At 49.4% G+C, this 27,905-nt stretch overlaps 2 protein-coding genes across 2 annotated transcripts in view; one reads left to right on the top strand and one right to left on the bottom strand.

The window, feature by feature from the left end:
- Positions 1 to 11,670, top strand: part of STAB2 (stabilin 2) — a 144,726-nt gene extending 133,056 nt beyond the window's left edge. Inside the window, exons 62-69 of the mRNA XM_034987711.1 lie at positions 487 to 652; positions 797 to 903; positions 3,042 to 3,161; positions 3,937 to 4,077; positions 5,403 to 5,510; positions 6,411 to 6,539; positions 7,408 to 7,524; positions 10,936 to 11,670. Of these exons, the coding sequence (XP_034843602.1) occupies positions 487 to 652; positions 797 to 903; positions 3,042 to 3,161; positions 3,937 to 4,077; positions 5,403 to 5,510; positions 6,411 to 6,539; positions 7,408 to 7,524; positions 10,936 to 10,986 (939 nt within the window). The 3' untranslated portion in view covers positions 10,987 to 11,670. The remainder of the gene's footprint in view (positions 1 to 486; positions 653 to 796; positions 904 to 3,041; positions 3,162 to 3,936; positions 4,078 to 5,402; positions 5,511 to 6,410; positions 6,540 to 7,407; positions 7,525 to 10,935) is intronic.
- Positions 11,671 to 13,316: 1,646 nt separating this feature from the next.
- Positions 13,317 to 27,905, bottom strand: part of NT5DC3 (5'-nucleotidase domain containing 3) — a 57,221-nt gene continuing 42,632 nt past the window's right edge. Inside the window, exons 12-14 of the mRNA XM_034987712.1 lie at positions 24,694 to 24,834; positions 19,484 to 19,548; positions 13,317 to 17,534 (exon numbers count right to left, since the gene is read on the bottom strand). Coding sequence (XP_034843603.1) covers positions 17,282 to 17,534; positions 19,484 to 19,548; positions 24,694 to 24,834 — 459 coding nt within the window. The 3' untranslated portion in view covers positions 13,317 to 17,281. The remainder of the gene's footprint in view (positions 17,535 to 19,483; positions 19,549 to 24,693; positions 24,835 to 27,905) is intronic.

Below are 27,905 nucleotides of genomic sequence, written 5' to 3'. Positions count from 1 at the left end.
TGGTGATGGTGATGATGGTGATGAGGATGATCATGGTGATGATCATGCTGATGATCATGGTGATGGTGATAGTGATGATGATGGTGATGGTGATGACAGTGATGATCATGGTGATAATGATGGTGATGATGGTGATGATCATGGTGAAGATCAATTCGAGTTCTATCAATGCATAGGCAGAAGAATTTGCACCCAGGAGTAAATGGCTAAGAGTAAATTTAATTCAAGAACACACAGAAATGAGTGTGAAGGACTTGGGCACCAAAAGATAAAAAGGGTACCACTTTCATCTGTTCAATGAATCAATCCAGAAAAATTTAATGAACAGCTACTATGTTCCAGGCACAGGGGTACAGTTGGCAAAATGAGCCATAACCCTGACTCCATGGAGTTTACAGTCTGATGGGAGAATCAGACATGAACTAAAGGAGCCCACACCAAATATGAAATTGGAGTCGATCCACGGCCCTGTCTGTGTCCCTACAGGCCAAGTACCACCTCTGTTCAGCAGGCTGGCTGGAGAGTGGGCGGGTAGCCTACCCCACAGCCTATGCCTCCCAGAACTGTGGCTCCGGCGTTGTTGGAATAATTGACTATGGACAAAGAAACAACAGGAGTGAAATGTGGGATGTCTTCTGCTATCGGATGAAAGGTAACTACCCCAGCTACGCTTCAGATTCCAGGCCACGCAGCTGCTGAGCATCCTCAGCCTGGCCAGCCAACCTCCAAGGGAGAGCTGGAGCAGCCCGGGCCCCTCCCTCACCAGAGTGGGACCCTGTGTGCCCCTGCCTTCCAGATGTGAACTGCACCTGCAAGGTGGGCTATGTGGGAGACGGCTTCTCGTGCAGCGGGAATCTGTTGCAGGTCCTGACGTCCTTCCCCTCGCTGACGAACTTCCTCATGGTACGTACCCTGTACCCTGTCTGCTTGGTTCTGCCTCAAGGAAGGAGCGCTTGCCTCAAGGCTGTGATTCCAGAGGCGGGTCCTTGAAAGAAGCCCCCTGCGCACAGTCACGGTTAAGGGCATGGGCAGGGGACCACACTGCCTGAATTTGAAGCTTGGGTTTGCCACTTGTGGAACCACCTTCGACAAGTTACTTCCCTCTCTGGGCCTCAGTTTCCCCAGTAAAATGGAGAGGATGACAGCCCCAGCCTCCTAGCATGATTGTGATAACGAAAGCACTTAGGCCTGTGGCCACACGCGGAAATGGCCACACTGGGGCTAGCTAGTAGGAGCCTCTCTTTTTGCATCTAGAGCAGCTCGAGGGTCTGATCTGCAGGAACGAGACGCTCTTCGGTCTTCGCAGACCAGGCGGGGCACAGTTAGCTGGGCCGGCCTGGTGACCGGACAGTTATCAACGTGGAGTCAACCTGCACTTAGCACCACCCTTAACAGTCAATTCAATACTCTACAAGTTATGCCTCATGAAGAGAAAGCTCCAGTTGGAGAAGGATCTGGTGCTGACAGATCAAAGAACTGAGCTAATAATAACAACTAGATCAAGAATAACACTTCTTGAGCATTTACTTTGCACTGTGCGTGCATGAACCCCTTCAGAGCACTTATAACTCAGCCCACAGAATGTAAGCTCCCTAAGAGAGAGGATTTTCTCTGCCTTGTGGCTGGCATATAGTAGGCACTCAATAAACACTCGTTACTAGGAGTAAATTCTCATGCAAACTTATGAGGTCACTTCTGCTATTATCCCCACTTTGTAGATAAACTGAGGCTTACCAAGGTCAAGGGCACAGCCACGGAGAGGGAACTAGGCATAAGTTTAGGGCTTACAGGATCAGGGCAGAAGTTAAACCAAGGGCTCCAATATGGTGAGACTTTATCCACAGACCGAAGCATCCCTCTAACTGTTCTAAAATTCAGGGTTACCATAAACACACTAAAGACAATCACTCAAACCGGTGTTTCTGCTGCGCGGGAGCTTGGCTTGTGACAGCATTCAGAAAAAAACTGTCGGAACAAGACCCACTGGCTGTGTGCCCCTCAGCAGATTAGTTAACTTCTCTGGGCTTCAGTGGACCTGTCGACACAGCGACAAAGTCGAACTGGGTAGTGACGTTTCTTAAACTGTTTCAGCAAGTATTTATTGAGCACCTACTACATGCTTGAGATATATCAGTGAGCAAAATAGACATACAAACTAATAAACAGAATAAATAAGTACATAGTAGTGAATGCTAGGAGGTGATTATATATACTGTGGGGGGAAAGGAGGGGAAGGGTGGAGTAGAGTGGGGGAAGGGTACCACCACAGGGTTCCCACTGCAGGGTGATAAGGGACGGCCTTGGTAAGAAGAGGACACCTGAGGCGAGGGAGTTAGCCATGCAGATGTGGGGCAAGAATATCCACCCTTCCCCTCCTTTCCCCCCACAGTATATATAATCACCTCCTAGCATTCACTACTATGTACTTATTTATTCTGTTTATTAGTTTGTATGTCTAATTTGCTCACTGATATATCTCAAGCACGTAGTAGGTGCTCAATAAATACTTTCTGAAACAGTTTAATCTGCTGAGGGGCACAGCAGAAGGATGAAAGGCAAGAGTGGCCACACAAGTTTGAAGAATGGCAAAGAAGCCAGTGTGGCTGGAGCCGAGTGAGGGACGGAGGGGCCAGCTGCGCCCAGGGGCAGTGGGGCAACAGGGTCCAGGTGGTTTGGGCCTCATGGGCCATTCCTCATAAGGCCTGTGGTTTTCCTGTGAGTGAAGTGCAGGCCACTGCGAGGTTTCAACAAGAGGAGACTCAAAATTTGACTTAGATTTCAAAGGACTGCCCGGGTGGCCATGTTAAGAATGGTCTTGATTCTGTGATGTGGCTGTGATGTGGTCGGGTTCGTAGAGGAAAGAAAACGTGCTCCTAAAATTCTGCCAAGAGGCGGCCAGAAGAAACAGCAGCCGGAGGTGGGGCCAACCGGATGGGTGGTGCCCCGCGACCGCCCTCCCTGACCATCCCCTCTCGTTCCCCCCGCCCCACCGCCACCCCCACCGTGGCACACCAGAGCTGATCACTCTTTCCTCTCCCCAGGAAGTGTTGGCCTATTCCAACAGCTCAGCCAGAGGCCGGGCGTTTCTGACCCACCTGACGGACCTGTCGATCCACAGCACCCTCTTTGTGCCACACAACAGCGGGCTGGGGGAGAACGAGGTGAGGCGGGGGCCTGCCGTCTGTGCTTCAGACTAGTGCTTCGCCAGGATCTGTTGTCTGTCACCACAAGTCACCCCAAAACTCAGTGGCTACACAGGTGCTCAGCTCACACCGCGGTGGTCCTGGCCAGGCCTGCTCACGGGTCTGTGATGGCCTGGCCGACCGCCGACGGGGGCCTCCCGCCCTCCAGAGGACCAGCCCAGGCGTGTTCTTCCGGTGCTGGCGGCAAGTGGTAATTAGGAACAAGCCCCCATTTGGTCACATTGGCTAAGAGGCCACTGGTCCAACAGGGCATGCGGCTGAGCCCAAAGCCAGAGTGGGAAGCACTCAGAGTTACGTGGCAAAGGGCATGAATGCAGGAGGGGTGCAGAAGCAGAGCCCCGGATGCAGGCAGTCCACCACACGAGCCTTCTTCACATCCGGGCACGCGGAGGGGATGGCAGTTCCACACAGGTGGCTGACTGACCGCAGGCTCTGGCAGCCCCCAGCCCTGTCCCACCCGAGGGCTGAGAGGAGCGGGACCTCTGCCCACGGCTCCCCACTCGAGACCCAGCCTTCCTGAGGACGATCTCAGTGCCACAGGCTAGCTAAGGTGCACCTCTGGCAGAGCCCAGACAAGCAAAAGCCTGAGGGAAGCTTGACATTCCTCCTCTCCACGTGGAGGCAGAAAACCAAGGCCATGAGAAGTGATTTTTTTTTCTTTGTCATCCTTATTATTAAAAGTAAAATTGCCTGGCTTCTACAGACCATTCTTATGTTTCTCCTTTCCTCTCAGACGCTGTCTGGGCGGGACATTGAGCACCACCTCGCCAATGTCAGCATCTTTTTTTACAATGACCTTGTCAACGGTACCGTCCTGCAGACTAAGCTGGGAAGTCAGCTCCTCATCACCTCCAGCCAGAACCAGCAACAACCGGTATGAAAAATCTTCTGGATTCACTGGCAGAACTGGAGAGAATACATGCAAAGCTCGCAGCGTGCAGTAGGGGCTTAATAGATGGCAACTTCTATAATGTGAAAGTAAACACTAAACCTGCAGTCCGGGGACGGTGTTAGCTGCGCACGGTAGGACACCATGCCATTAGGCAGCCCCTACCCCTTGGGGAGGAAACCACTGGTGACCACCAGCCCTGGAAACTGGTAATGATGACTGAGGAACTTTACATGAAACCATTTTTATTTTTATTTTTAAAGATTTTATTTATTTGACAGAGAGAGACACAGCGAGAGAGGGAACACAAGCAGGGGGAGTGGGAGAGGGAGAAGCAGGCTTCCCGCGGAGCAGGGAGCCCGATGCGGGGCTCGATCCCAGGACCCTGGGATCATGACCTGAGCCTAAGGCAGACGCTTAACGACTGAGCCACCCAGGCGCCCCTGCATGAAACCATTTTTAAAGCTTTCTGACTCTCCGTCTCTGTTTCACGGTGGTGGTGGTGGTGATGCTGTTGGTGAGGACAGGCATGGTGACACGATCGTGAGAGTCATGTTAGTGATGGTGATGACGGTGATGGTGGTGGTGGCAGTGATGATCATGACAGCCACGGTTTCAGAATCATAGGCACTTGTGAGGGTTCAGTGACTCCATGCTGGTGGCATGTGAGAACAGTGCGTGCTCGGTAGCAAGTGCCAAGTGAGTATTATTTTTTAATATTTACCTGATCAATGATTTCTTTTACTGAAAATTAGTGGTTTAGACCAATGTTTCTCAAATTTTAACATGCATTTGAATCAGCTAGAGATTTGCTGAAATGCAGATCATAAATAATTCGGCAGGTGGAGTATGGGGACCTCAGGTTCCGCATTTCTAATGAACTCTCAGGTGATGCCCAACCACAAGACAGTAGATCATGCTTTGATTAGCAGGGGATAAGATCACTTAAAAATCCATTTTCTAACAGCTCAGTGTGATGTTCAGAGCAGCGGACCCGAAGTCCAGAGGCTTAGGGTTGGCCATCTGCTACCTACGTGATCTTGGACAAATCATTTTCTCTCTGAACTCTCATCTGGTAGACAAGTTGGTGGGACAGAAGGGCCCCTTGTTTCCCTGCAGTTCTTCAACCTGCCTTGTAGCCCAAGGGCAACTAATGTGTCTTGTGCTGCCCATCGGTAACAATAGGCCTGACACCCGGGCTGCAGGACCTGGGAGAAACTGAGCAACTTCCTTTCACAGAGGGGTTGCCCACATGGGGCAAAGAGGCAGATGGCCACAGATCTCCACCAGCCCCCCTCTCATTTCCCCAGGAGACCAGGTTTGTTGATGGAAGAGCCATTCTGCAGTGGGACATCTTTGCCTCCAATGGGATCATTCATGTTATTTCCAGGCCTTTAAAAGCACCCCCTGTCCCACTGGTGAGTATCCAGGGCTCCTGGGGGGGGAGTCCAGTGTCCACTCCCCAAGAGGCAAACTGTAGCTAGAAGCTCTGTCTCCTCTCCTCTGGAGATGGGAGGAGCCTCCCACAGGCGGCCTCAGAGATTGAGGCCCTGGTTCATCCCACCCCTGCTCTGGTGCATTAGCAACACAACACCTGTCACTGTTGATATTTGTTGAGTGAATGGGCCATTAGAGAAGCCACTGGAAGGGGAGTAGGAAATCCTGAGCTCTGGTGTGTCCACTCCACTTTATTAGCTGTGCAACCTTGGACAAGTCTCTGACCCCATTTTTCTCATCTGCAAAATGGGGGGGGGTCGTAATGCTGACCCCCCTGGGTTCTTGGGAAGATTATGAGTCGATAAATATAAAATAATTAGGACGGTCCTTGGCACACAGTATGGGCTATATGAGGGTGGGTGGGTTGGTGGTGTTAGTATCCTGCTTTCTAAAAGGCGGGGCGGGGGGCGGTGAGCCCAGCTGTTTTCTGGGAAGCTCCATAGCGTAGTGGTTAAGCGCACCAGCTCCGTAGCCAGGCTGGCTTCCAAGCCCACCTACCTCTACTCCTCACTGGCTGTGTGATACTGGGCAAAGCACTTACCCTCTCTGGGCCTCGGTCGCCCCATATAAAAATGGCAACAGTAATACTTGTCCCTATCTCTTGGGGCTCTTAGAGGTTTAACTGGATTATGTCATGGAAGGGGCTTAGGCAGACCCTGGCAGTAGAAAGGGCTAAATACATGTTAGCTGTCTCATCCTTATTTTTATCCCAACCGGCCCCAGATGCCTCGGGCCAGCAAGAGTGCAGGGGGCTCCAGAAAGCTCTCCTCCCTGGGCAAGGCGCCAGGGTTAAGTGTCACCCCTCCCCTTTCTGCGGGCAGGCTTCAGTGCACACCGGCATGGGAACAGGGATATTCTTTGCCACCGTCCTGGTCTCTGGAGCCGCTGCTTTGGCTGCATATTCTTACTTTCGGCTAAACCGAAGAACAGTTGGCTTCCAGCGTTTTGAGGTAAGAGAGACACGGGAACACGGTGACAGGGGAGACTGGAGCCCAGCCCGACTGGCCGCTTCACGGAGCTCACCCCCGGGGAGCTGGGGGCTTGGCTGGGAGGCATGTTCACCAGGGGCCCAGAAGCCCCCTCACCTTGGAGGATTCCGAGACGGGGACCCACTCGGATTGGCGGGGGTGGAGGACAGGGTCGGGGCCCCGCACGGTCAGGCCTCCCTCTGCAGCCAGCCTCAAACTGGTGAGCCCGCAGGGAGGTCAGCGGGTCTCGGCTGAGCAGGGGGACCCCCGGGGGCCGGGTGTGGCCGCGTGGAGGTCAGCGGGTCTCGGCTGAGCAGGGGGGCCCCCTGGGGGCCCGGTGTGGCCACAGCACAGCAGCTGAGCACCCTCCCCTCTGTGCTGTCCGCCCCTGCACAGCCCAGCCTCTTTTTCAGCTGCCTCCCCCAGACCATTCCCTCCTCGCAGAGCAGATGCATATTCATAAGCTCCAGCATCTCTACCACAGTGTGCGTGCTGTGGGAGTCCTTTCTTACTAAGTTCAAGGACAGGCAAAGCCACTCCAGGGTGATAGGAGTCAGAAGGGCAGTTACCCTGGGTGGGATGGGGTCCTGCGGGCATGGGCGTGAGGATGCTTCCTGGGGAAGGGGGAGGGGACGGAAACACCCTGTGTGCGGGTTTGGGTGGCCGTCACACTTGGACGGACATAGGAAGTCACTGAGCCCAGCACTTAAGAGGGGTGCACGTGGTTAATGTAAATCAGAAGAAAAGGCCCCCAGAGGAGGAGGGGGGCGGGGCTTGCTTTACCCGCCAGCTGGGATGAGCCTCTCGGGCCCTGGGGACACCGTCAGCCTGTGCGTGTCTTCCCGAGCAGTCGGAGGAGGATATCAACGTCGCGGCTCTTGGCAAGCAGCAGCCTGAGAATATACCAAACCCCTTGTATGAGAGCACCCCGTCCGCTGCCCCAGAGCCTTGCTGCGACCGCTTCGTGGTGAGTCTGCCTCTTTACCTGGGCACGGATGCAGGTGGGGTGAGGGAGAATGAGGTTTCCGGCAAATCCAATTGGAAAGCTTTGCACCAAGGAAAGCATATTTCCAGAATGTGTCTCGGGGCAACAAGCCTAAAAGCCAGCATCGAAAGCTGACTGAAGCCATGTGGCTGTTCAGTGTCCCTGGGTTCTTCGGGGTGACGTCTCCAACAATCAGAGGTAATAGGGGAGCAGAGACTGCTCACCCCCCACCTCGTGACCAGGTGAGAAGTGGTTTGTCACACAAAGAAATCTTGGGCTGCAGTCTGCTGCAAACATTATGAGGTAGCCAGTGCAAAGTAAGACTCAGACCTTAAAAAGTGTTTTTTTTCCTTATGTTATGCTTTAAACTTATATTTACATTGTTGGGGTCCCTGGCTGGCTCAGTTGGTAGAGCGTGCAATTCTTGATCCCAGGGCCGTGAGTTCAAGGCCCACGTTGAGCATGGAGCCTACTTAAAAAAAAATTTTTTTAATAAACTTTTCCTTACATGGTTGCCAAAATTTTTCTGCCCATTGTCAGAGCTGCTTCTTGCCTTTGGAACTATGTTCCTTTTGATGGCAGCAGGCCGGGTCCAAGGACCCAGAGGGGGTCCCAAAGGACCAGCCAAGAGGGTCGATGGCTTCAGGCAAGATGGAAATCCAACACAAGCCAGCAGGAAGTGAGAGCAGGGTTTATTGAAGATACAGAGAGGGCAGATACACATGGAGCGCCTGGGACACTCAGAAAGAAGAAAGGAACAGGAGTCTTGTCTTTGTTCTGGGTCTGGAGCTTTTATTGAGGACAGTGGTCTGGTGTGTATGTCCCCTCAGGCATCCCAGAACTGGTCAGAATAAAGACCAGGGCCCAGGTGTTAGTCCTTAGAGCCAGGGGGCCTTGGCCTGGAGATGTCCAGCTGCTGGTGGCCTGGAGAGCACATATGATAACTTAGTCCAGTCATTCTCACCTGGTCCTTCCTTAGATGTTATCTGTTCTAGAGAAATCATGAACTCCTTGTCCCTTCCAAGGAAGACATACACTATTTGCATTACGAGGCATGTGTAAGGTGTGGTGGGGATGCAGGTCCTAGCGAGAGTAGAAGCAGGAAAAGGAGCAAAAGGAAATTTTTACGGAGTCCTTTGGTTTCCCTGTCTCACTCTGATCAGGTCTTTTATATCTAGAGGGACATGTTCTGCTCTGGTATTCCAGGAAATAACCATTTGTTTCTAGTTAGTGATCCCTGAGCTTGGATGGAGCTCCACTGACTTCAACCCAGGGGAAGCCCACAGCAGGGTACCCCCTTCACACCGAAGGTGGAAGGTACACCCTGCCCGTAGCCTATTACCAGGTCTGGACTGAGAAGCTAAGAATAAAATTTAATTCTTCCTTTTATATGAAGATAAGAAAAATTGACAGCTAGTATGTACCTCAGCAGACTGAGCTGATAGCATTACTCAGATTCAAGGAAATCACCTGAATCTGGGCTGTTGGTCTAGAACCCTCGCAAAGAAGTAATGGGGTGGCTCAGTCGGTTAAGCGTCATCTGCCTTCGGCTTGGGTCATGATCCTGGAGTCCTGGGATCGAGCCCCACTTCGCTTCTCCCTCTGCCCCACACCCCGCTCTTTCTCTCCCTCTCACACACTTTTCTCTCTTAAATGAAAATCTTAAAAAAAAAAAAAAAAAGTAACCAAAGCCAGAGAGCCACTGTGATTGTTTTATGCATGTACATATGCTGTCCTCCCCTCAAGACTTTATTATGGCTGTCGCATCCTTGCAAGTTGGCACTGAAACATTACCGAAATATTTTATTGCACCATTTTTCAGCTCATACAGTGCAACAGACGTTTTTGTTCTTCTGCAGTGAACCAGACATAAATGTCTTGTGTTCTCAGTGCCCGTGGTAGCAGAACTAATATCTTTGCAATAGATTTAAAAATAACCAGATCATATCCTATTTTGTTTTTCTAATCAAACCCATGTAAAAGTTTCCCCATCCAAATTGAAAGGGTAAGTTCAGCCGTGCGCTTATTAACTAGTAGTTTATTTCTGCAAGCACTGTTATGTTGAAATCAACCTCATTTAAAAAGCTGGTGGGGCGGGGGGATCCATCTCATTCTGTGCTCTTCACGCCTTCTCAGCTGCCTGTCCTCTTCTGGGGGCTCCGTCCGCACCACGCAGTAAAGATTCTCTGGAGGCAGGAGAGAGTGTGTCCCAAATGCAGGAGTCCAATGAACCTTTCTAATCAGACCAGGTGGCAAAAATGTTCCAGGAACAGAAGTCCTAAGCCGAGGGTGCCATCCCCAGAAGGGACGTCCTCCATTCTCCTTTTATGTTGAAGGTGGGGTGCCCATACAATATTTGTGGCCAATCCAGACATCCGGAACACATCCCTTATGCAAATTAACTACACTTCGGTGCCAATCAGAGCTGCAGACAGCACAGGGCATGGGCGCTGCCTCCAGAGTATGGTTTCCGATTGGACTCCCTCAAATGCTCAAGAGCCGACCTGGGTTGACAAAGAATGTTTAATCTGAAAGCAGTTTTTGGTAATCATATTAATAGCCACCTTTTGTAGGGTGTGTGTACCTTCCTTAATGCAGTATTATTTTAATCCTCATACCTCCCTGTGAGGAAAATATTATTATGGCCCTTTACTGATGAGGAAAAACAGCAAGAATGGAAATGATCTGTTCGGAGCCCATAAGCTTCAAGCAGCAGTGACCACCCCAGAACCATCATATCGTCCTGCCCTCCTACCACACACACGTGTTCACAGGGCACTTGAAGAAGAATTGTTTTAGGCTATGGGGAAGGAAGAAGTTTTCCTCCACCCTCTTAGGGTCCCTGGCTGGATCTGAAAAGTAATCTAACAGATACAGGGAAAAAGCATATAAGCTTTATGGACAGTCTACATGTACCTGGGAGCCTTCATGAGAGAATGAAGACCTGAAGTAAGCAGAGCAGGAACCTTTTCTATCTTTTATACAAAGAAATGACACATTTGTGAAGAACTACAAGACAAAGGCTTGGGCTTGGGGGAGTAGGAAGCTAAAGAGTTTAACCAGGTTGTTTGTATGGATTTCCTGGCCCCAAATTCCTGTCTCTAGGTGATCAGCGTCTTCTTTCCTCCTGGTGCAGGGAGGGTTTTATGACCTGTTCAGAGGAAAAGGGGCGAGGGAGGTGGGGAAGGTCAGAGTAACCATCCTACTTCTGCTGTTTTTTCAAAAATTCCTTCAGTTTAAGATATTTAAACTGCCAAGGTACCATATTTGGGGATAGCGTGTTCTGAACCCCTTCAAGGCCTCAGACCAGGGGCCAGAAAGAATGCTCAGCCTAGAAAGATCCGACAAGCAGAAGGGCCTGCGCCCAGTGTTTCAGAGACCTCTCTTTTCCAGGACGCCGAAGACCAGCAGCTGGACAACAGTGACCCCCTGGGGGCGCTGTGAGGGCCCAGACCTGCTGCGGCAGCCACCCCCCTCGGCCATCTGCCCACCCACCCGAGCCTCCTCAAAAAGGCTGTCAACTGTGAATCCTCAGCACCAGTTGCCTTTTGGAAAGTAAGGTCCTTTCACACTTTAAAGTATGAAGCACTCAAGCCATACCTCATCTCTTTGGTTAATCTGGGGGATTACTTTGTTTCTGTGGGTGAGGGGCCATGTTAAACCTACCCACCAACCCCGGGGGACTATCCCTCCACCGTCCTTCCTTTGTACCTTTAGACGGCACTTAAGTACGTTCTCCCCAACACTATGACCTTATCTCCTTTCCCTGTTAGATTGTAAGCATCCAAAGGCAGGGACCTGCCTCATTCATCTTTGTATCTCGGGGTCTGGTACATGCAATGTGCTCAATAAATGTTTATGGAAGAGAATTAAAGTCAACGGAACAAATCTGGTGTTTGGGGAAACAAAAATACTGTTTGCCACAGGAAGGGTCAAAGTTTGAAGGTAAAATCCACTTACTGGGGCTAATTAGGGCCTTTTCATTTAGCCAACACCTGCCTTATAAAGTCTTCTCAATTCTGTTTCGTTTGCTTGTTTGCGTTTAAGAAGACATGATAACCACAGTAAGATCCCACTTCATGCTCACTGGGGCGGCTAGAATCACAATGACAGATAATAACAAGTGTTGGCAAGGATGTGGAGAAATCAGACTCCTCACACATTGCTGGGGGGAAAGTAAAATGGTGCAGCCACATGGAAAAGGTTTGACAGTTCCTCAAAAACTTAAACACAGTGTTACCATGTGATCCAGAAATCCCTCTCCTGGGTATATACCCAGGAGAAATGGAAAACATCATGTGATAACTTCCATATGTGTTCTCATGGCAACATTATTCATAATAACCAGAAAGTAGAAACAACCCAAATGTCCGTCATCTTCTGAATGGATAGCCAAATGGTGGTATATCCCTCCAGTGAAATCACATTCTGCCCTACAAGGGAACGAAGTACTGATGATGCATGCCAACAACACAGAGAGAACCTGAAAATGCCATGTGCTAAGAAGGCAGAACGCAAAAGGCCACATACTGTATGACTCCACCTGTATGAAATTTCCAGAAGAGGCAAATCCATAGAAAATAGATTAGTGATTGCCAGGGACAGGGAGTGAGGAAAATGTTCTAGAATTTTCCAGTGGTGATGCATGGACTCAGGACAGTTTTTTACTGTGCACGACTCGCCCAAGCAGTGCAGGATGTCTACCCGACCAGACCCCTGCCCTCAAAAGGCCAGAAGTGCCCTTCCATCACCATGATAACCGACACCCTGACACCCTCCAACCCACCCGCCACACACTTCCAAATGGTCCCTAGGGGGCAGGACTGGCCAGCTTTGGGAATCACTGCTGGGACAGAGAAGTAAAAGGTTGGGTTGAGCAGACCTCTGACTCTCCTTTTGGCCCAATAACTGTTCCACGTCCTCAGGGTTTTTGCTGAGTCAGGTGAGACATTCTGGAGGCTCCAGTGTCTTGTAAGTTTTTTCCCAACTCCAGGAAAGGAAAGAAGTCCCAGGTTTGGGCACAGGAACAGCTTACCGTCTCCTCTGGGACAACATGCCATGATGAAAGCAAGGCCATGTTTCTGGGAGATCGCTCCCCAAAAAGAATGAGAGACAAATTCCCCAGTGAGTCCTCCAGTACCACCATCACAGGGACAAAAAGGCAAGCGATTGAAAGGAAGACCAGCAGGCCATCCATGGAAGAAGTGAATGAGACAAAGGTCCTGGCACATCGAGACGTCAAGAACATTAAGGAGGCTAAATACATGTGCATGCGCATGCACACACATACACGGTTTTTAAAAAATAAGCTTTTCAAAATATTTATACATTTATCCAAAACCCAGTAGTGATTTGACTTCACTGCGTTTTCTCTTAATTTAGTATTATTCAGGAGTTTCTTCCCGTAAAACGCAGCTTCCAATTTTTAGCTTTCCTGGCAATTTGATTGCAAACATGTGGATGACCACATCCTCTCCTGGCTGCCAAAGAAGGAACACCCGTGGGGGCACAGCAGTTCCAGGGGGGCACCTGCTGCCTACCTGGTCTGAGCTCGTGCCCATTTTCCGTCTGTGCCTTCACTACACAGTCTTCCGGCTCTGCAAACGAGCCAGTGTGCCTTGCTCACTGGGGTGCTGGGACAAAAGGGGTGAGAAATGAACCACACATCTTCCTCCCCGTCTCACCGGGGTGTTCTTTTCTGGGTACAGTAGAATTTGATAATTTGATATGGTTTTGCCGCTAAGACACACAAAAACAGACGACTTACAATGACCTAGACGACACAATTCAAACTTTTATTTGGCAAGAAGTTCAACCTATCACATAAAATCAACATGTAGAATAAATAGCAAATTCACATCCAGAATAAATAGCAAGTCTACTTAGTTCGCACGTATGGCACCTGAGACCCCTCTACAGGCACACTCTGTCATTCTATTAAATACTTGGAACACGGTTTCCTCAGGGTTCAAGCCTGTGGCGCTAAAAAAAGTACAGAAGCGCTGTAGCGGGTTGGCTGCCCCGGGAAGCAGACACCGAGTGAGGTGTCCATGCGGGACGAGTTCTTGGGAACAACACCTGCGAACGGAGAAGGAACGAGAAGGGCAGGAAGCAGGGCTGGAGTTGGAGGTTCCAAGGAGGGGGGCATGACCTCGTCTGAGGCAGGGCTTTCGGTGGGGGAAGCTCTGGAACAGGGCCACCAGCTGAGGATGGGGAGCCAGCAGCTGGCCCAGCAGCTGGGGGGAAAAGGCCTTCGGTTCGGAAGGGTGTTCTGGGCAGCCAAGCCCATACCCCTCTACGAGCACAATCACCAGGCAGTGCAGCGAGGGATGGCCAACCGGTGCCTGAGCCTGGCCGTTCAATTACACACGACGGTGACGCCATGTGCCAGAAACACCGGCCACAGACGCACGGATGCCCGGAGAGCAGGGGAGTGTGGCGCGCTCGCCTACAGAACTCTCTCCCAGCCGCACCCAGCTCTGAGGTGGTCATCTGCGTGCTTTCAGCGAGGTCCTGGTGCCGTAGCCCCCAACACAAGCCACTAGCGCGGGGGTGGGCAAACTACGGCCGGAGAGCCAAATCTAGCCTGCAGCTGCTTTTGGAAATCAGGTTGTGATGGAACACAGCGTGCCCGTTCCCAGAGCCCTGGCGACAGAAAATGGCCTGCAAAGCTGCAAGTGCTTCCTCGCTGGCCCTTTTACAGGCAACGCCGGCGGAGCCCTGCAAGAGAGAAACTTCTCTCCCTTGCCTCGCCTTAACCCACGAGGGTGTTAAAGGTTAGCTGAATTTGAGGCCAGGCTCCCAAATGCTAATGCAAAAAAAAAAAGAGAGAGAGAGAATTGCTATAAAAGGAAATTAGTCTTAAGAGGGCAAAATACAGGCTCCCTAGTAGCTGAATAGAGCAATCAAGGAACCCTGCCTCTGGCCAAATGTAGTCTCAAAGCCTTCTGGACAAGGGCCCCCGGGGTGGGTCTTTGGCAGCAAATGAGCCTGCGGCACAGGGAATCAAGTCCAATATTTGGCACATTCTAAGGCTTAAAGGGCCTTTGGGAGGAAGAGAGAGGAAAAGCCATTTAGTTCCCCCAAAGCTAAATTAGTGAGGAGGAAAGATTACTTCTCCTTTCTCCTTTGCAATAATTAAGAGGGCCAGTGCATTCAAAACAACTAGTAATTTAGTCTGAGATATGCCCAAATCAGTAACAGGTGGTGTATGTTACATAGCATTACTAGTGATGGCAGAAAATGGAGCTGAAGAGAATTTTAAAAATTTCAAAAAAAAAAAAAAGAGGCTATGTCAGGAGGAAAGAGGGAGCTCTCAGCCAAACTCCTAAAATACTTTAAAAGCCGAGTTTCGTCTATAAAAGCAACTGCAAAACCAGTTGTGCGGGGCCCTTCCGCGCAGTCTGCTCCAGGTACCATGAGCCTCGCTGAGCCGCTGCGGCCGGCCGGACCGTCCCTGCACCACCAGCCTAACCGATGCGAAAAACAGGAGATATTTTGCAACGTGCAGATCCATCTTCTTCTGTTCACTTTCCAAACCGAGTTTCTAAATGGTAGAAAACAGACTCCGTTCCCTTGTACCACTGTGCTTCTCTCAGTGTGCACCACAAAGAACTGGAAAGAACAAAATGCCCGGTGCCGTGTGCCAAACCCCAACTGAGTCACGACAGTTACAATCTATCTTGACTGAGCACACACAGGAAGCATGCCTCTGTCTGTCCTGCACGTGGACACGGTCGCCCCTGACCCGTGTGGCTGGCCCTGGTGTGGGTTCTGCCCGCCAGGTGCCTGCTCCGTGGGCCCGGCTCAGACAGATGGTACGTGGCACGTCTCAATACTGCCATGTTCAGTGGCCCAGAGACTGAAATCTTAATTGGTAATATGTTGTAAAATTCCCTATTCATTCCAAGAAAAATCTATTTCTCCCCCAAGGCTCGGGTCACCTAACCTAGCTCTCCATCAAAGCAGTTGTATAAAAACAGCGCTACTTTATTCTTGAGTAAACAAGACCCCTTGTAACTGGCACCGAGGAGCTATCAATGACTACCTGATTAGATTAAAACTGAGAGAAAAAACAAACTTTTTTACTTCCTCACTCAGCTTTTCCAGGCAGAAACTCTAAAGCCATGAGCACGGCCTGTCTGCCGAGGACCCCAACACCAAGCGCCCTGGGCATCCACCTGCACCCATTAAATGCCCATCTGCAATACCCTCTGATGCTTAAACCACATAGGAGCTAAAACACAGCAAACAAAATGCCTACCCTGTTCCCAAAAAGGAATGGGCTACAGTGTTTGTAACAAAATTTAGAAGTAAAAAAGGGGGCCGATCGGGCCTCCTGGGTCTAAAGGGCATTACGAATGGCATCACAGAAGAAGCCGTGTAACTCACGTCATTCGTGCACTGTACTCTATGAAATGCCACGCTAAAATTTCATCAGAAGCTGGTTCCGATACATTAACCGCAATAAAGTGCTAAATAAGGGAGCACGCTCCACCAGGGCCCTTTCAGGGGCCTGCCACCCACATCCGCTGGGGACAAGCATGCGTGCCACTCGAGTTGTCCTTAGAAAGGAATGAGACGCTTGATGAGCCAGGCCATTCCTAAGTCTCCTCCTAGCTTCCATTGCCCTTTATCCTCTCCCACCTTAAACGCACACCTCAGGAAAACCACTCCGGCTCCCAAAATAGCCACACCAACATGGCAGGGAGGAGATCTACGGGGAGGACAGGGCTGGGAAGCTAAGCAGTGAGTGACGGGGCCATCCCCTCCTCCCCTGCTGGTCATGCAGATGTTTTAACAAGATTCCAACACAACCCCGCAGGGGTCCGGGAGGGGCATATCATTACAAGGGCATTTTTTGTGCCTGCTTCATCTTCTGTCCTCCAATGGGCACATCAAACCAACATGTGGGTGGCGTTTTCAGGGGGCATAAACTCCCGAGGGGCCACCACAAATGCACTGGTTCCTCCGACCTGCTTGTTTCTCGCAGCTGGGTTCTGCAGTAAAGCAGAGCTCTGGTCTCCTCACCCTCCCTCCCCGCAGAAGGAGTGGACGCGCCCATCACCCGCGACCCCACAGGTGCTCCCAGCATGGGGCAGGCCCCGGAAGCGGCCGCTGAGGACAACCACGGGTCAGGGACTTGCAACTTCTCTGTTCCTTCACAGAAGACTTTGCAGGGACGCTGAGTCTCCCTTCGAGTGACGCACGGGGATGCCACAGCCCTAGTGTCACATGATGTGGGCGCTGGAGGCTACGTACGATGCTCTTACGGAGCTCACGGACTCATCCGTCAGCTTTCCGCGAGCCATTTACTGTCGCCCGGCACTGTGCCCCTGCGGTCCCCACAGCACTGCCCGTGAACGGTCAGCCCACTGTCCACGGAAGAGTCAAGAACACGTGCGACATTCCAGCGGCTGGAATTGAGAGATGGCATCAGGGAGGCTCACCTAGCCCAGAAACACGGACACCCGTTCCAGTACCCTGGTAAACAAAAAGGCTGATCGCAGGGTTTCGATAGGAAGCTTGCCACTCGGCCCAACGAGAAACGCAAAGGCGGAACTGGTGGGCTGCCTGCTTCTGTCTCAACAACGTGGAAGGAGTCTCCGTAATAAATACCAAAAGGCGTATTTGTATCTTTTCCAAAAGCAACACTCATTTGCACACAAGTCAACCCCATCACGTCCAGCCAGTTGAGGGTTGTCCCTGCTTCTGGCTTTTTCCGCAGGTGGGCACCTGGTTACTTGGCGTGGGCCTCCTGCAGGAGGGGGAGTCTGAAGGTGGGGGCCCTGTCCGACCAGGCGGGAAGTTCGTGCTGCAGCGGAGTCCTCCGCGGGTAGAACGTGTGGCTGACATCGTAGTTCAAGAGGCAGCTCAGAGACGCCATGTAGATGTCAGCAAAGCGCGACAGGCGCCTCAGGAAGTAGGTCGGGTTCTGGTCTGTGCGGAACAAGCTTCCAAACTGGGTGTTGAAGAAATTTTTGGTCATTTCTCTGAAGCAGCAAGAAAAGAGCAAAGCAACAGAAAACGATTCAGAAAAGTCTCTTTTTGAGTTAAAGAAGTCAAAATCACCTTATTTGGATAGGACTCATCTGAAAGGAAAATCAGCCTAGAGCAGCCCCAAGCCCTGCTCAGGAAAACGGTCTGCCCATCCACTCATCAACAGGACTCTGATCACATTTCCCACTTAGGCCAGCCAGAGAGCAGCACTGAAGGCTCCAGATTCAATGTGGATGCTCCTCTAAATGGACACATTGCGTTTCCCAAACCAAAACAGAGGAGGGAGGAGAGGGGTACACGGACAGATGCAGAATGTTCTCAGCGTCCAAACCGCCCTCATCTACAGAATGGGATCAAGACCCCCTTTCTACAAGGTTATCGTGAGAACTCGGTAAGAGAAGTAAAGGCGTATGAGACACTCTGAAGTACTCTGATGTCTGGGGAATGAAGGATTATTTGGTAGTGATGTAAATAAATCTCCATTATCCGTTACACAGCTCCACGAGCCTCACTGCCTCTTTGCGGCCCAGGGGACAGCATTTGGCATGGCTGCTCACCCCTGCCCCAGGCTCTAACCCCTGCAGGCGTGCATCTGTGTGGAAACCTACACCCCATCTCACACACACACACACACACACACACACAGGATATGCGCACCATCTGACGGCTAGGACCTCTCCACTCAGAACAGTCCAGCAAAATGGGTAAATACCACCTGACTGTTAATAAATCAGTCACAAACACAGCAGAAAATGTAACCACATACACAACGGTGTGACACAACCCACGAGCTCGTAGCAGCCATCTGTCCAGTAGATGGTGACAGCAGATGCTGTGACAACCAGAGTAAAAGAAAATTTTTAAAACTCCACTAGGTCTGCAAGTGGAGCAACATAAATGGTTTTTACACTTTTCGTGAAAAATCTCATTAAGATGTGAGGTTGTTGGAGACTTAAAATCCAAAACAGGATCTCTGATGGTGAAGTGGCTCCTTCGTCATCGGATGATCTGCGATTCCTGGGGCAGCACCCAGGCCTGGCCTTTGGGGGCAAGGGGCCTGAAGTCCAGTCACACCGTACGCCTCCCCTCACCCTCTCAAGTCATGCAACATTTTTATACCAACATGAGAATAAGATTCCAATCAGAATGAGCCCCAGGCAGCCAACACCAAGAGGAGGAGGAAGGACTGAATTCAATACGGCTGTGGCCTCTGCAGCCCCCAAGGCTGACTGTCCCCTCTCCACGCCGCTCCCCCCAAGCAGGCTGTGCACCGCTCAGAGGCCAGAACCCACGCAGCGACCACTGCTCCCAAACCCAGCCGAAGGGGAACGGTCATATAAACAGCATCTGCATATGCGGCATCCTTCTTAAGCAAACACGAAGGTCCCCGGGCCTCTTTCCAACAACTGTTCCCTTAAGATGCCCACCCGCCAAACTTCCCAGACAGCAGGTGGGCTCTCCTCACCAGTAAACATTCTGATCCTGAGATGTTTACATAGGCTCACATATCCCTGATGACAAAAAAGCAGCTGGGCTGTAGGAGCCCTAAGAATTCACGGTGGTTCCGAGCCCACACCCCACACCGTCCCAGGAGCCACACTGGGCTGCCGGCATGACCTACAACTGGCCCACTGGCTGTGCAGATGGGCAAGTCAAGTGGGCAGGGAAGAGGATGGGAAGGGACAGCTCCTTCCACCCTGGCGTTCAAAGGCAAGGGCAGGAGGTTTGAGAAAGGTCACTGCTGCCTCAGGGAAATGTCACACGTGTCCCCCCCGCTAGTGGCAGCCATGCCTAGTTGTGGCTACGACAGCCGTGGTCCCATTCACACCTGGCAGCGTAACACAGGAGGGCTGCCTCGGGCGAGCGCTGGGTACAGCGCGCGGGCTGGGCGGGGCGCAGACAGGGTGGCGGGCTCGCCACACTCAAAATGGGCCCCTCTTACCTCATCTCCTTTCTTTCCTTTTTCCACTCCTGCAAAACCAGCTGTGACTCGGCATCTCTGTGAACCTGCAGGACACAAGCTAATCACTGAGGTTGCTCGAGCTGCGAAGAAGCTCATGAGGTTATAAGAATTTTTTAACGGGAAGCTCTTCTCGGAGGAATTTCATTCCTTGAGGTCGAAGACACAGGCGCTTGCATGAAATAACACATTTTCAGATTCCTGGCTGCAGTCCTGCCTTCTTCACCAAAAGTTTTTGAATGTCCAATACTAGAAACGTGGTTTAACAAATGGTGATGGAACATTATGAACCTATTAAACAAGGCCCCTATTAAATTGGAGCTATGACAGTATTAGTAAAGACTATGTATAAACACAATGCATATATATCCACATAAAATATGTGTGTATATGTGTGCAGCGTGTCCATTACACATGTGCACCACGTATATAAACACACACTTACTACGCACCCCCTATTACACATATCACAGGTTAAGTATAATCATAAAAATGGCAGGTAAGCGGAGCGAGCAGGTGTAACACTACATCTCTAATTGCAAGCATGCCAAAATACGTGCATATATTTGGCAATGAACGTGGAAATTTTTCTTTAATTTGTGCAAGGGAAGTAGGATTATAAATGGTTTTAATGTTTTCCCTTGATGTTATATTATCCTTTCTAAAGTGTTCAAGAGAAAATAAATAATTGTTTTGTGAAAGACAAGAAGGTAGAGCACCTCAACCAGATGGAAAAGCAGAGAATTTTCCAGTTGGGCTGAGATGTGAGCAAAAGGCAAGAAGAAAAAGGACAACTGTCCACAACCTAACAACAGAAATCTCACAAGACTCTCGTGGCTGAAGAGAAACGCCCCCGCCAGGGTCGAGGGCGCAAGGGGTTGCGGGGACAGGTGGGGCTCCCTGCAATTCATGCTCACGGGGGAGCCTTAGAGCCCCGAGGAAAACAGCAAACAAGCAAACCATCTGCTTCCCACGTGGGAGCCAAGGTTACTGCCTCTGCCCAGCTCAACAGCTTGACTGGCAGTCACCTGCTGGAACCTCTACCACTCACACGAGAGCCATGTGGACTGAGCTTGTAACCTGCAGGTCCGGCCCAGCACCACTGCCCGCACCAGCGGGAAGCTGTTGCCACTGGACGACCACTGGCTGAGTGTTACTGGGAGCACCGGAAGACTGCGCCAGGGCTTCTGGGGGTGCTGACAGAGGTTCTGTGAACACGGTTTTAATCAATTTTCACATTTCAATCAAGAAGTTACTACAGGGTGCCTGGGTGGCTCAGTTGGTTAAGCGACTGCCTTCGGCTCAGGTCATGATCCTGGAGTCCCGGGATCCAGTCCCGCATCGGGCTCCCTGCTCGGCAGGGAGCCTGCTTCTCCCTCTGACCCTCCCCTCTCTCATGTGCTCTCTCTCTCTCTCTCATTCTCTCTGTCTCAAATAAATAAATAAAAAAAATCTTAAAAAAAAAAAAAGAAGTTACTACAGAACTGAGGCTCTACAAAATACGTGACTAGATCAGAAGAGGCAAAATGTGTAGGGAGCCACAAATTTCTATACACACGCACACACACAAACACGTACATACACATCTGTATTGCACACCCACTATATCCCCAGCATTGTGCTTGATGTTGAAGATACAAGAGAGGACAAGACAGAGGCCCCTCTGCGGGGTATGCCTAGGCAAACAGACCGTGACAAAACAACGTGGCACCACAGAGAGTGAGGAGTCAGTCTGTGAGCGGGAACCCCCCACCTCTGCCCACACACCCTTCTCAGCCCACGAGCTGGGCACCTCCGTCCTTGTCTAAGCAGGAGGCAGAGATGCCTGCCTCCTTGCTCTGCCCATAAATGCAGCACAGGAGAATTCTCTGGGGACGGGCATAAGGATTACCAAAGTGAATCTACCCGCGCTCTCCTTCGGAAACTTGCAGCTGCACGCATGTGAATTCTCCTCTCCTCTCCTGCCCTGCAGGGGGGCCCCCACCCCAGGGCAGGCTCTGCAGACCTGAAGGGCCATCTTGGGGGGTCTCCCAGTTCATCTCTTCTAGAGATGGAGCAGACATCACGTGCCCCACTCTGCCCTCCCGGGAACCTGTCTCCACCGTTTACCATCACTGCCATAAGCTCAGCCTCCTCACCTGGCGCACCGCCCCCATCAGCATTTGCACATGCTCAAGTCTCTCCCATTTAAAAGAAAAAGTGGGGGGGGCGCCTGGGTGGCTCAGTTGGTTGAGCGACTGTCTTCAGCTCAGGTCATGATCCCGGGATCCTGGGATCGAGTCCCGCATCGGGCTCCCTGCTCAGCAGGGAGCCTGCTTCTCCCTCTCCCACTCCCCCTGCTTGTGTTCCCTCTCTCGCTGTGTCTCTCTCTGTCAAAAAATAAATAAAATCTTTAAAAAAAAAAGAAACAAGATACCATTAACAAATTTGATATTGAATACATTCGATATGAGTACATATACTAGTGTAGGCAGGAGAGCGAGGAGGATGTATAGAAAAGTATAAGTTTAGGGGCGCCTGGGTGGCTCAGTCGGTTGAGCAACTGTCTTCAGCTCAGGTCATGATCCCGGAGTCCCAGAATCGAGTCCCACATCCAGCTCCCCACTCAGCCAGGTGTCTGCTTCACCCTCTGACCCTCTCCCCTCTCATGCTCTTTCTCACTCTCTCCCTCTCAAATAAATAAAATCTTTTTTTAAAAAAAAAGGCTATTTTCTCCTTGACGCACTTCTTTCTCCAGCTCTGCTCCTCCTACAAGGCCAAACTTTTAAACAAGTCTCAGGTATCTGAAATTTACTTTAAACTACTTCAGAAGAAGGGTGTGCTCATTAGTGATAACTAATCTTTAAGTGAAACCACACACTCTAGGGTGGGTAGTTAACATCAGAAAAGACTCACCAGAAGCCCACCCCAGAAGCTGATGCCATCTTTGGCCCCATCACTAATTAGCATAATCAGCTCCACAGGAGCAAAAATACAGATCACACTCCTTCTGCGGCACCAGCCCTCCTGCCCAGTGTGAGTGGGGCCTGCAATCCGGCCAGCCCCCCAGCCTCTACCAGGGGAGGCCACGTCCAGCCCACCACCCATTTTTCCCATCGGCTTCCGAGCTGAAGAATAAGTTCCTTTCTAAATGGTTGGGAGGTGTGGGGAATCAAAAGAAGAACAATTTTATGACACACGAAAATGGTACAAAATTCATATTTCAGGGTCCACCGATAAAGCCACAGGACACAACTACGCCCGGTCGTTTCCGCATTGTCCACATTGTCCAGGGCTGCTTCTGGGCTGCAAGCACGGCTGAGTAGCAGTGACAGATGGCTTGGCCCACACAGCACGACATGTTGACTGACCTGGCCCTTGGCAGAAAATGGCCAACCCCTGAGCTAAATGTGGTTGTGACATGATAACCCGGGAAGACTCTACCACCATCAACCACACCATACTGGACTGCACTTCGAGGCTAGTTAACAAAACTATCTTTATTCTTTTTTTTTTTTTTTTTAAAGATTTTATTTATTTATTTGTCAGAGACACAGTGAGAGAGGGAACACAAGCAGGGGGAGTGGGAGAGGGAGAAGAAGGCTTCCCGCTGAGCAGGGAGCCTGATGCAATGCTCCATCCCAGAACCCCGGGATCATGACCTGAGGCAAAGGCAGACGCTCAATGACTGAGCCACCCAGGCGTCCCCAAACTATCTTTATTCTTTACAGCTACTTTCTCAAAGCAAAAACTATATACTTACATTTAATTCATCAGACTTGGCTCCAAATGACACTGGGCTGGGTTTCATTCTATTTTTTAGAGCCCGAGGTGACAGTGTGGAAGTTAAAACTCTAGAGTGGACTTGGGCATCACACAAGCCTTAAGTTCAAGTTCTTGCTTTGGCATTTTACGACCTCAGACATGTTGCCTGACTTCTCAAACACCCAGTCTCCTTATTCGAAAGTGGCAAAAACTGTACCTGCCTGCAAAGGACAGCCAGGACTATTCATGACTCATGTGTGCAGAACAGGCACTTGTCACGATGTCTGGCATGGGGAAAGTAACTACTATTATTGTCTGACCTATGTACAGACTTGAAGCTACAGTAACCCAGAAGTGATGCCTTGTATTTTTAGAAAAAAACCTCCCACACAAGCATAGTAAGGGAAACGTCACAAATCCTCATCACAGACCAGCCAAGAACCAGGGTGGGCAGAGCACACTGGAAGCGAGGCCTGGGGGACGTGCGAGGTCCCATGCTCTGGAACGTGTGGGCCCCGGAGCAAGGGCCTGGGCGGCCACTCCCCACGGCTCTGCCTGAGCTCACTGACAGCGGCTTCCACGAGGGCCGCCAGCTGGACCAGGTGAGGCAGGCCCCTGCCCATTCCCAAAGCGGACTGGCGGGCTGTGGGCCAGAAGCTACAGGTGTGTTAGCCAAGAGAGTGGGCAGCGTGCTCCTTATCCTCAGACAGCCACAGGCCAGGTCAGCTGAACCAAGCGGGAAGCAAGGTGTCTCAGGAGAACTGGGAGTGGGCCACAGCGACAAGAGAGGGGCAGCTTTCTCGGGTTGGAAAATCACCAAAAACAACATTCCTCACTAACTGTCCAAAACTGGCTACATAACTTAACACAAAGAAAAAAGCTGCCCCTGAACCCCAGTGAGCCAGCAAATTGTAGATATTATGTTCAAAATCAAGTGGAGGCTGCACGCAGAGCTACTGACTTTTGCTTTGAGACCCTCTCCAGTAAGCCGGACGCCTAGCCTGAGGTATTCATTCCACGGGACCCTTCATTTTACAGTGGGGAAACTGAGGCCCAGAACGGAGAAGTCCCACAGCAGGCCCAAGGCAGAGGCAGGACTAGCCCCACATACCAGCAGAGGTTCTTGAATCCCACTACCCCACAGGACGTCTCCCAACAGAGCTTCAATGGGGACATGGGATTTCCACTGACCAAGGAATCTACACAGACCCCTGAGCTTACACGGCCCTGCAAAGCTCTTCCTCTAAATGAATCTGCGGGCACTTTCAAACTTCTCTTCAGGGAAACCGGCGAAACTCAGGGGCAAAATAACCCCAGGAGTTATTCTGCAGGATGCCTTATGCTTCATGCTTCATAACCACAATTAAAAAGAAAATATGTGTAATAACTTTGATTAGCAGACTAACTTCAGACTTAGAGAAAAAGGAGGAGAGAAAAAAATCGCAAACCTGCATCTGTTCCAATAACCCAGTCAGGGTCTGCAGCCAGGTCATGGTTTGAATGTACTGCTCCGTGTTCATGATCCTGAGCTCGGATCTCAGCTCCGGGATAATTGCACCAGTCCGCCAGCCATGCTTCAGGGTCAAATCCTGATCACAAAGATCACCAAAAGTCCACATTCATCTTGACAGAATTTAAACCATTCCATTCCCTTTCCCAGATGCAACAGGCATTCGCTGAATTACTTCTTCATTGTAGTGGTTAGTTATTAACCAAGGAAATTCAATGAATTACATCTAACTAAAATCAAGTTAGCTCCAAGCTTTGACCATTACACCCAAAGAGAGTTTCTGTTCTGGAAATAACTGTGGTGAATCACAGTCCCTGCAGAAACACAGGGTCTGAAATCATTAACCATGGTCTGTAAAACAACAGGTCAGGGTCAGAAAGAGGCTCCACTGAAAAGCCATTGGAGGTCTTCATTCAATTCGTCCACAGACCACTAGGGAGCACCTACCAAGTGCCAAGCCTTGTGGTTTATGGGGAATTATAGAATCTCAGACTTGGAATGATCCTACAATACAGACGTACATGATCACATTCTTCATTCCAAATATAGTGACCTCATGACTTGACAATAAGCCAGAATATCTGCCAACAGATACATCCTGGGAAATGTAAGATATACAATCACCATACTAAATGGTCATTCATTTTCTCATTTGGCAAATATTTATCCAATACTTCTAACTGCCAGGCCCTGTTCTAGACAATGAGGATAAAACAATGAATGAAAACTGACAAAACCCTGCCCTCATGGGAAATAGGGGCAAAAAATAAGCAAGTAAATATACAAAGGCAGGTGGTGATAAATACAATGGTCAAATATCAAGTGGAATAAGAAGGGAAAAAGTCACCATTGTATATAAAGTGGTTAGTAAAACCAGGCCAATAAAGGGATGTTTGAGCAGAGATCAGAAAGGAAAGAGAGTGAAAGTATGAAATATGTGGGAGAACAATTCAGGCTGGAAAAACAGTAAGTGCAAAGGCCCTGGGGCAGGAACATGCTGGGGTGGGGGGCGTGGGGGTAGAGTTATAAGGGAATAGCCAGGCAGGGAGCCTACAGCAGAGTAGGAGAGGGCAGAGGCAGGTCCTGCCTTCAGAGAGGAAGGCTGGAGAAGGATAGATCAAGCAGGGCCTTGTAGGAAACAGTAGGAAATCAGGCTTTTACTCTGAAGAATAAAGGAAAGCTTTGAGGTTTTAAGGAATAAAGTAGTATAAGGTTTACAATTTTAAAAGTTCACTGACTACTCACCTAAAGCCAGAATCCCTGCTCCATAAGTGCTAAGGATGCCTACCATCTTCACCCACTGAATTTCTTTAAACCTTTCAGTATTTCTCCTTCTCCTATAATATATGAAAACCTACAGCACGACCTTTTAAATACTCCCAATGGTGGCAAACTTTGGAAGGTGGCTTTTATTTCTGAAAATAAGTAAAAAGTCATCTGGAACATTCCTAAGACTATGTATGATAATAAATTACTAATAATAAAACTGATTCTTTCCTGTGCCTCAACCTGGCTCTCAAATCTATCCCAAAAGGGGAACCCAAATGTTTTGTGAGAAACAGCACCAACATTAGAAGTAGCTACATTCCCAAGGTGACTCCCTTGAAGGATAATGTGCTTTGCCACATAATTTCTGACATGTTAGTTAATGAATTGATCTAGCACTTCGTAACAGTGGTTTTCAAACTTTGGCATGGGATCCAACTATATACTCCAAGAGACTCAATTTATTTTTGTTTGTTTGTTTGTTTGTTTAAAATCTCTACACCCAATGTGGGGCTCGAACCTACAACCCCAAGATCAAGAGAAACATGCTTCACCACCTGAGCCAGCCAGGCATCCCTCCAAGAGATTCACTGTAGATTTAAGGACACACATAGATTGAAAGGATTAAAAAAGATATTCGATACAAACAGTAACCAAAAGAGAGCCGGGGTGCTATGCTAATATCAGACAAAATAGACCTTAAATCAAAAACTGTCACAAGACACAAAGAATAACATTATATAATGATAAAAGGTCAATTCACCAAGAATACAGAACAGTTACAAGCATATATGCACCAAACATCAGAGCTCCATAATATATGAAGCAAATATTAACAGAACTGAAGGAAACAATAGTCAGCTCTGCAGTAACAGTAGGAGACTTCAACAGTCCACATTCTATAACAGAAAAACCACCAGACAGAAGATGATGCATCAGGAAATATGACTTGCACAACACTGAAGACCAACCAGACCTCACAGACATATGCAGAACACGCCACCCAAAAAAAGGAGAATGCACATTTTTCTCCATGCACATGAAACAGTCTCCAGGACAGACCTTATGTTAGGCCCCAAAATAAGTCAAAATAAATTTTAAAATCACACAAACTATCTTTACTGATCACAAGGAGTGAAGCTAGAAATCAACAGCAGAAGGAAAAACTGAAAAGTTCACAAACATATGGGAATGAAAGAACACCCTCAAAGTCAAAGAAGAAATCACAAGAGAAATGAGAAAATACCCTGTGCCAAATTTAAATGCAAACGCGCACACGACATAACAAAACCTATGGGATGCAGCAAATGTAGTACTCAGAGAGAAATTTATAGCCATACACACTTACAATGAAAAAAAAAAGAAAGGTCCCAAATTAACAATCAAACTTTACACCGTAAGGAACTAGACAAAGAACAAACTAATCTGAAAGCTAATTAAGATCAAGGAAATCACAAAGATCAGAGCAGAGATTAAAAGAGAATAGAAAAACAATATAAAAAAAAATAAAAAAAACCAAGGGAAGATTGACAACAAAATTGACAAACTTTTAGCTTGACAAAAAAAAAAAAAGACTCAAATTACGAAAATCAGAAATTTAAGTAGTACAATACTACCAATTCTACAGAAATAAAAATTATAAAAGCTACAAATTACCATACACCAACAACCTGAATAACCTAGATGACATTCCCAGAAACACACAACCCACCAAGACTGACTCATGAAGAAAGAGGAAATCTGAAAAGACCTCTAACTAGTAAGGAGATTGAATCAGTAATCGAAACCCTTCCAACAATAAAAAGCCCAGGACCAGATAGACGGTTTCATTGGTGAATTCTTCCAAACATTTAAAGAGGAATTAACACCAATCCTTCTCAAAGT

The sequence above is a fragment of the Mirounga leonina genome, unplaced genomic scaffold (assembly GCF_011800145.1).
Source record: "Mirounga leonina isolate KUSES-001 unplaced genomic scaffold, KU_Mleo_1.0 Mir_418, whole genome shotgun sequence".
In the NCBI taxonomy this organism is placed as follows: domain Eukaryota; kingdom Metazoa; phylum Chordata; class Mammalia; order Carnivora; family Phocidae; genus Mirounga; species Mirounga leonina.
The sequence above is the reverse complement of the archived record's forward strand: the minus strand, read 5'-3'. Positions and strand labels throughout refer to the sequence as shown.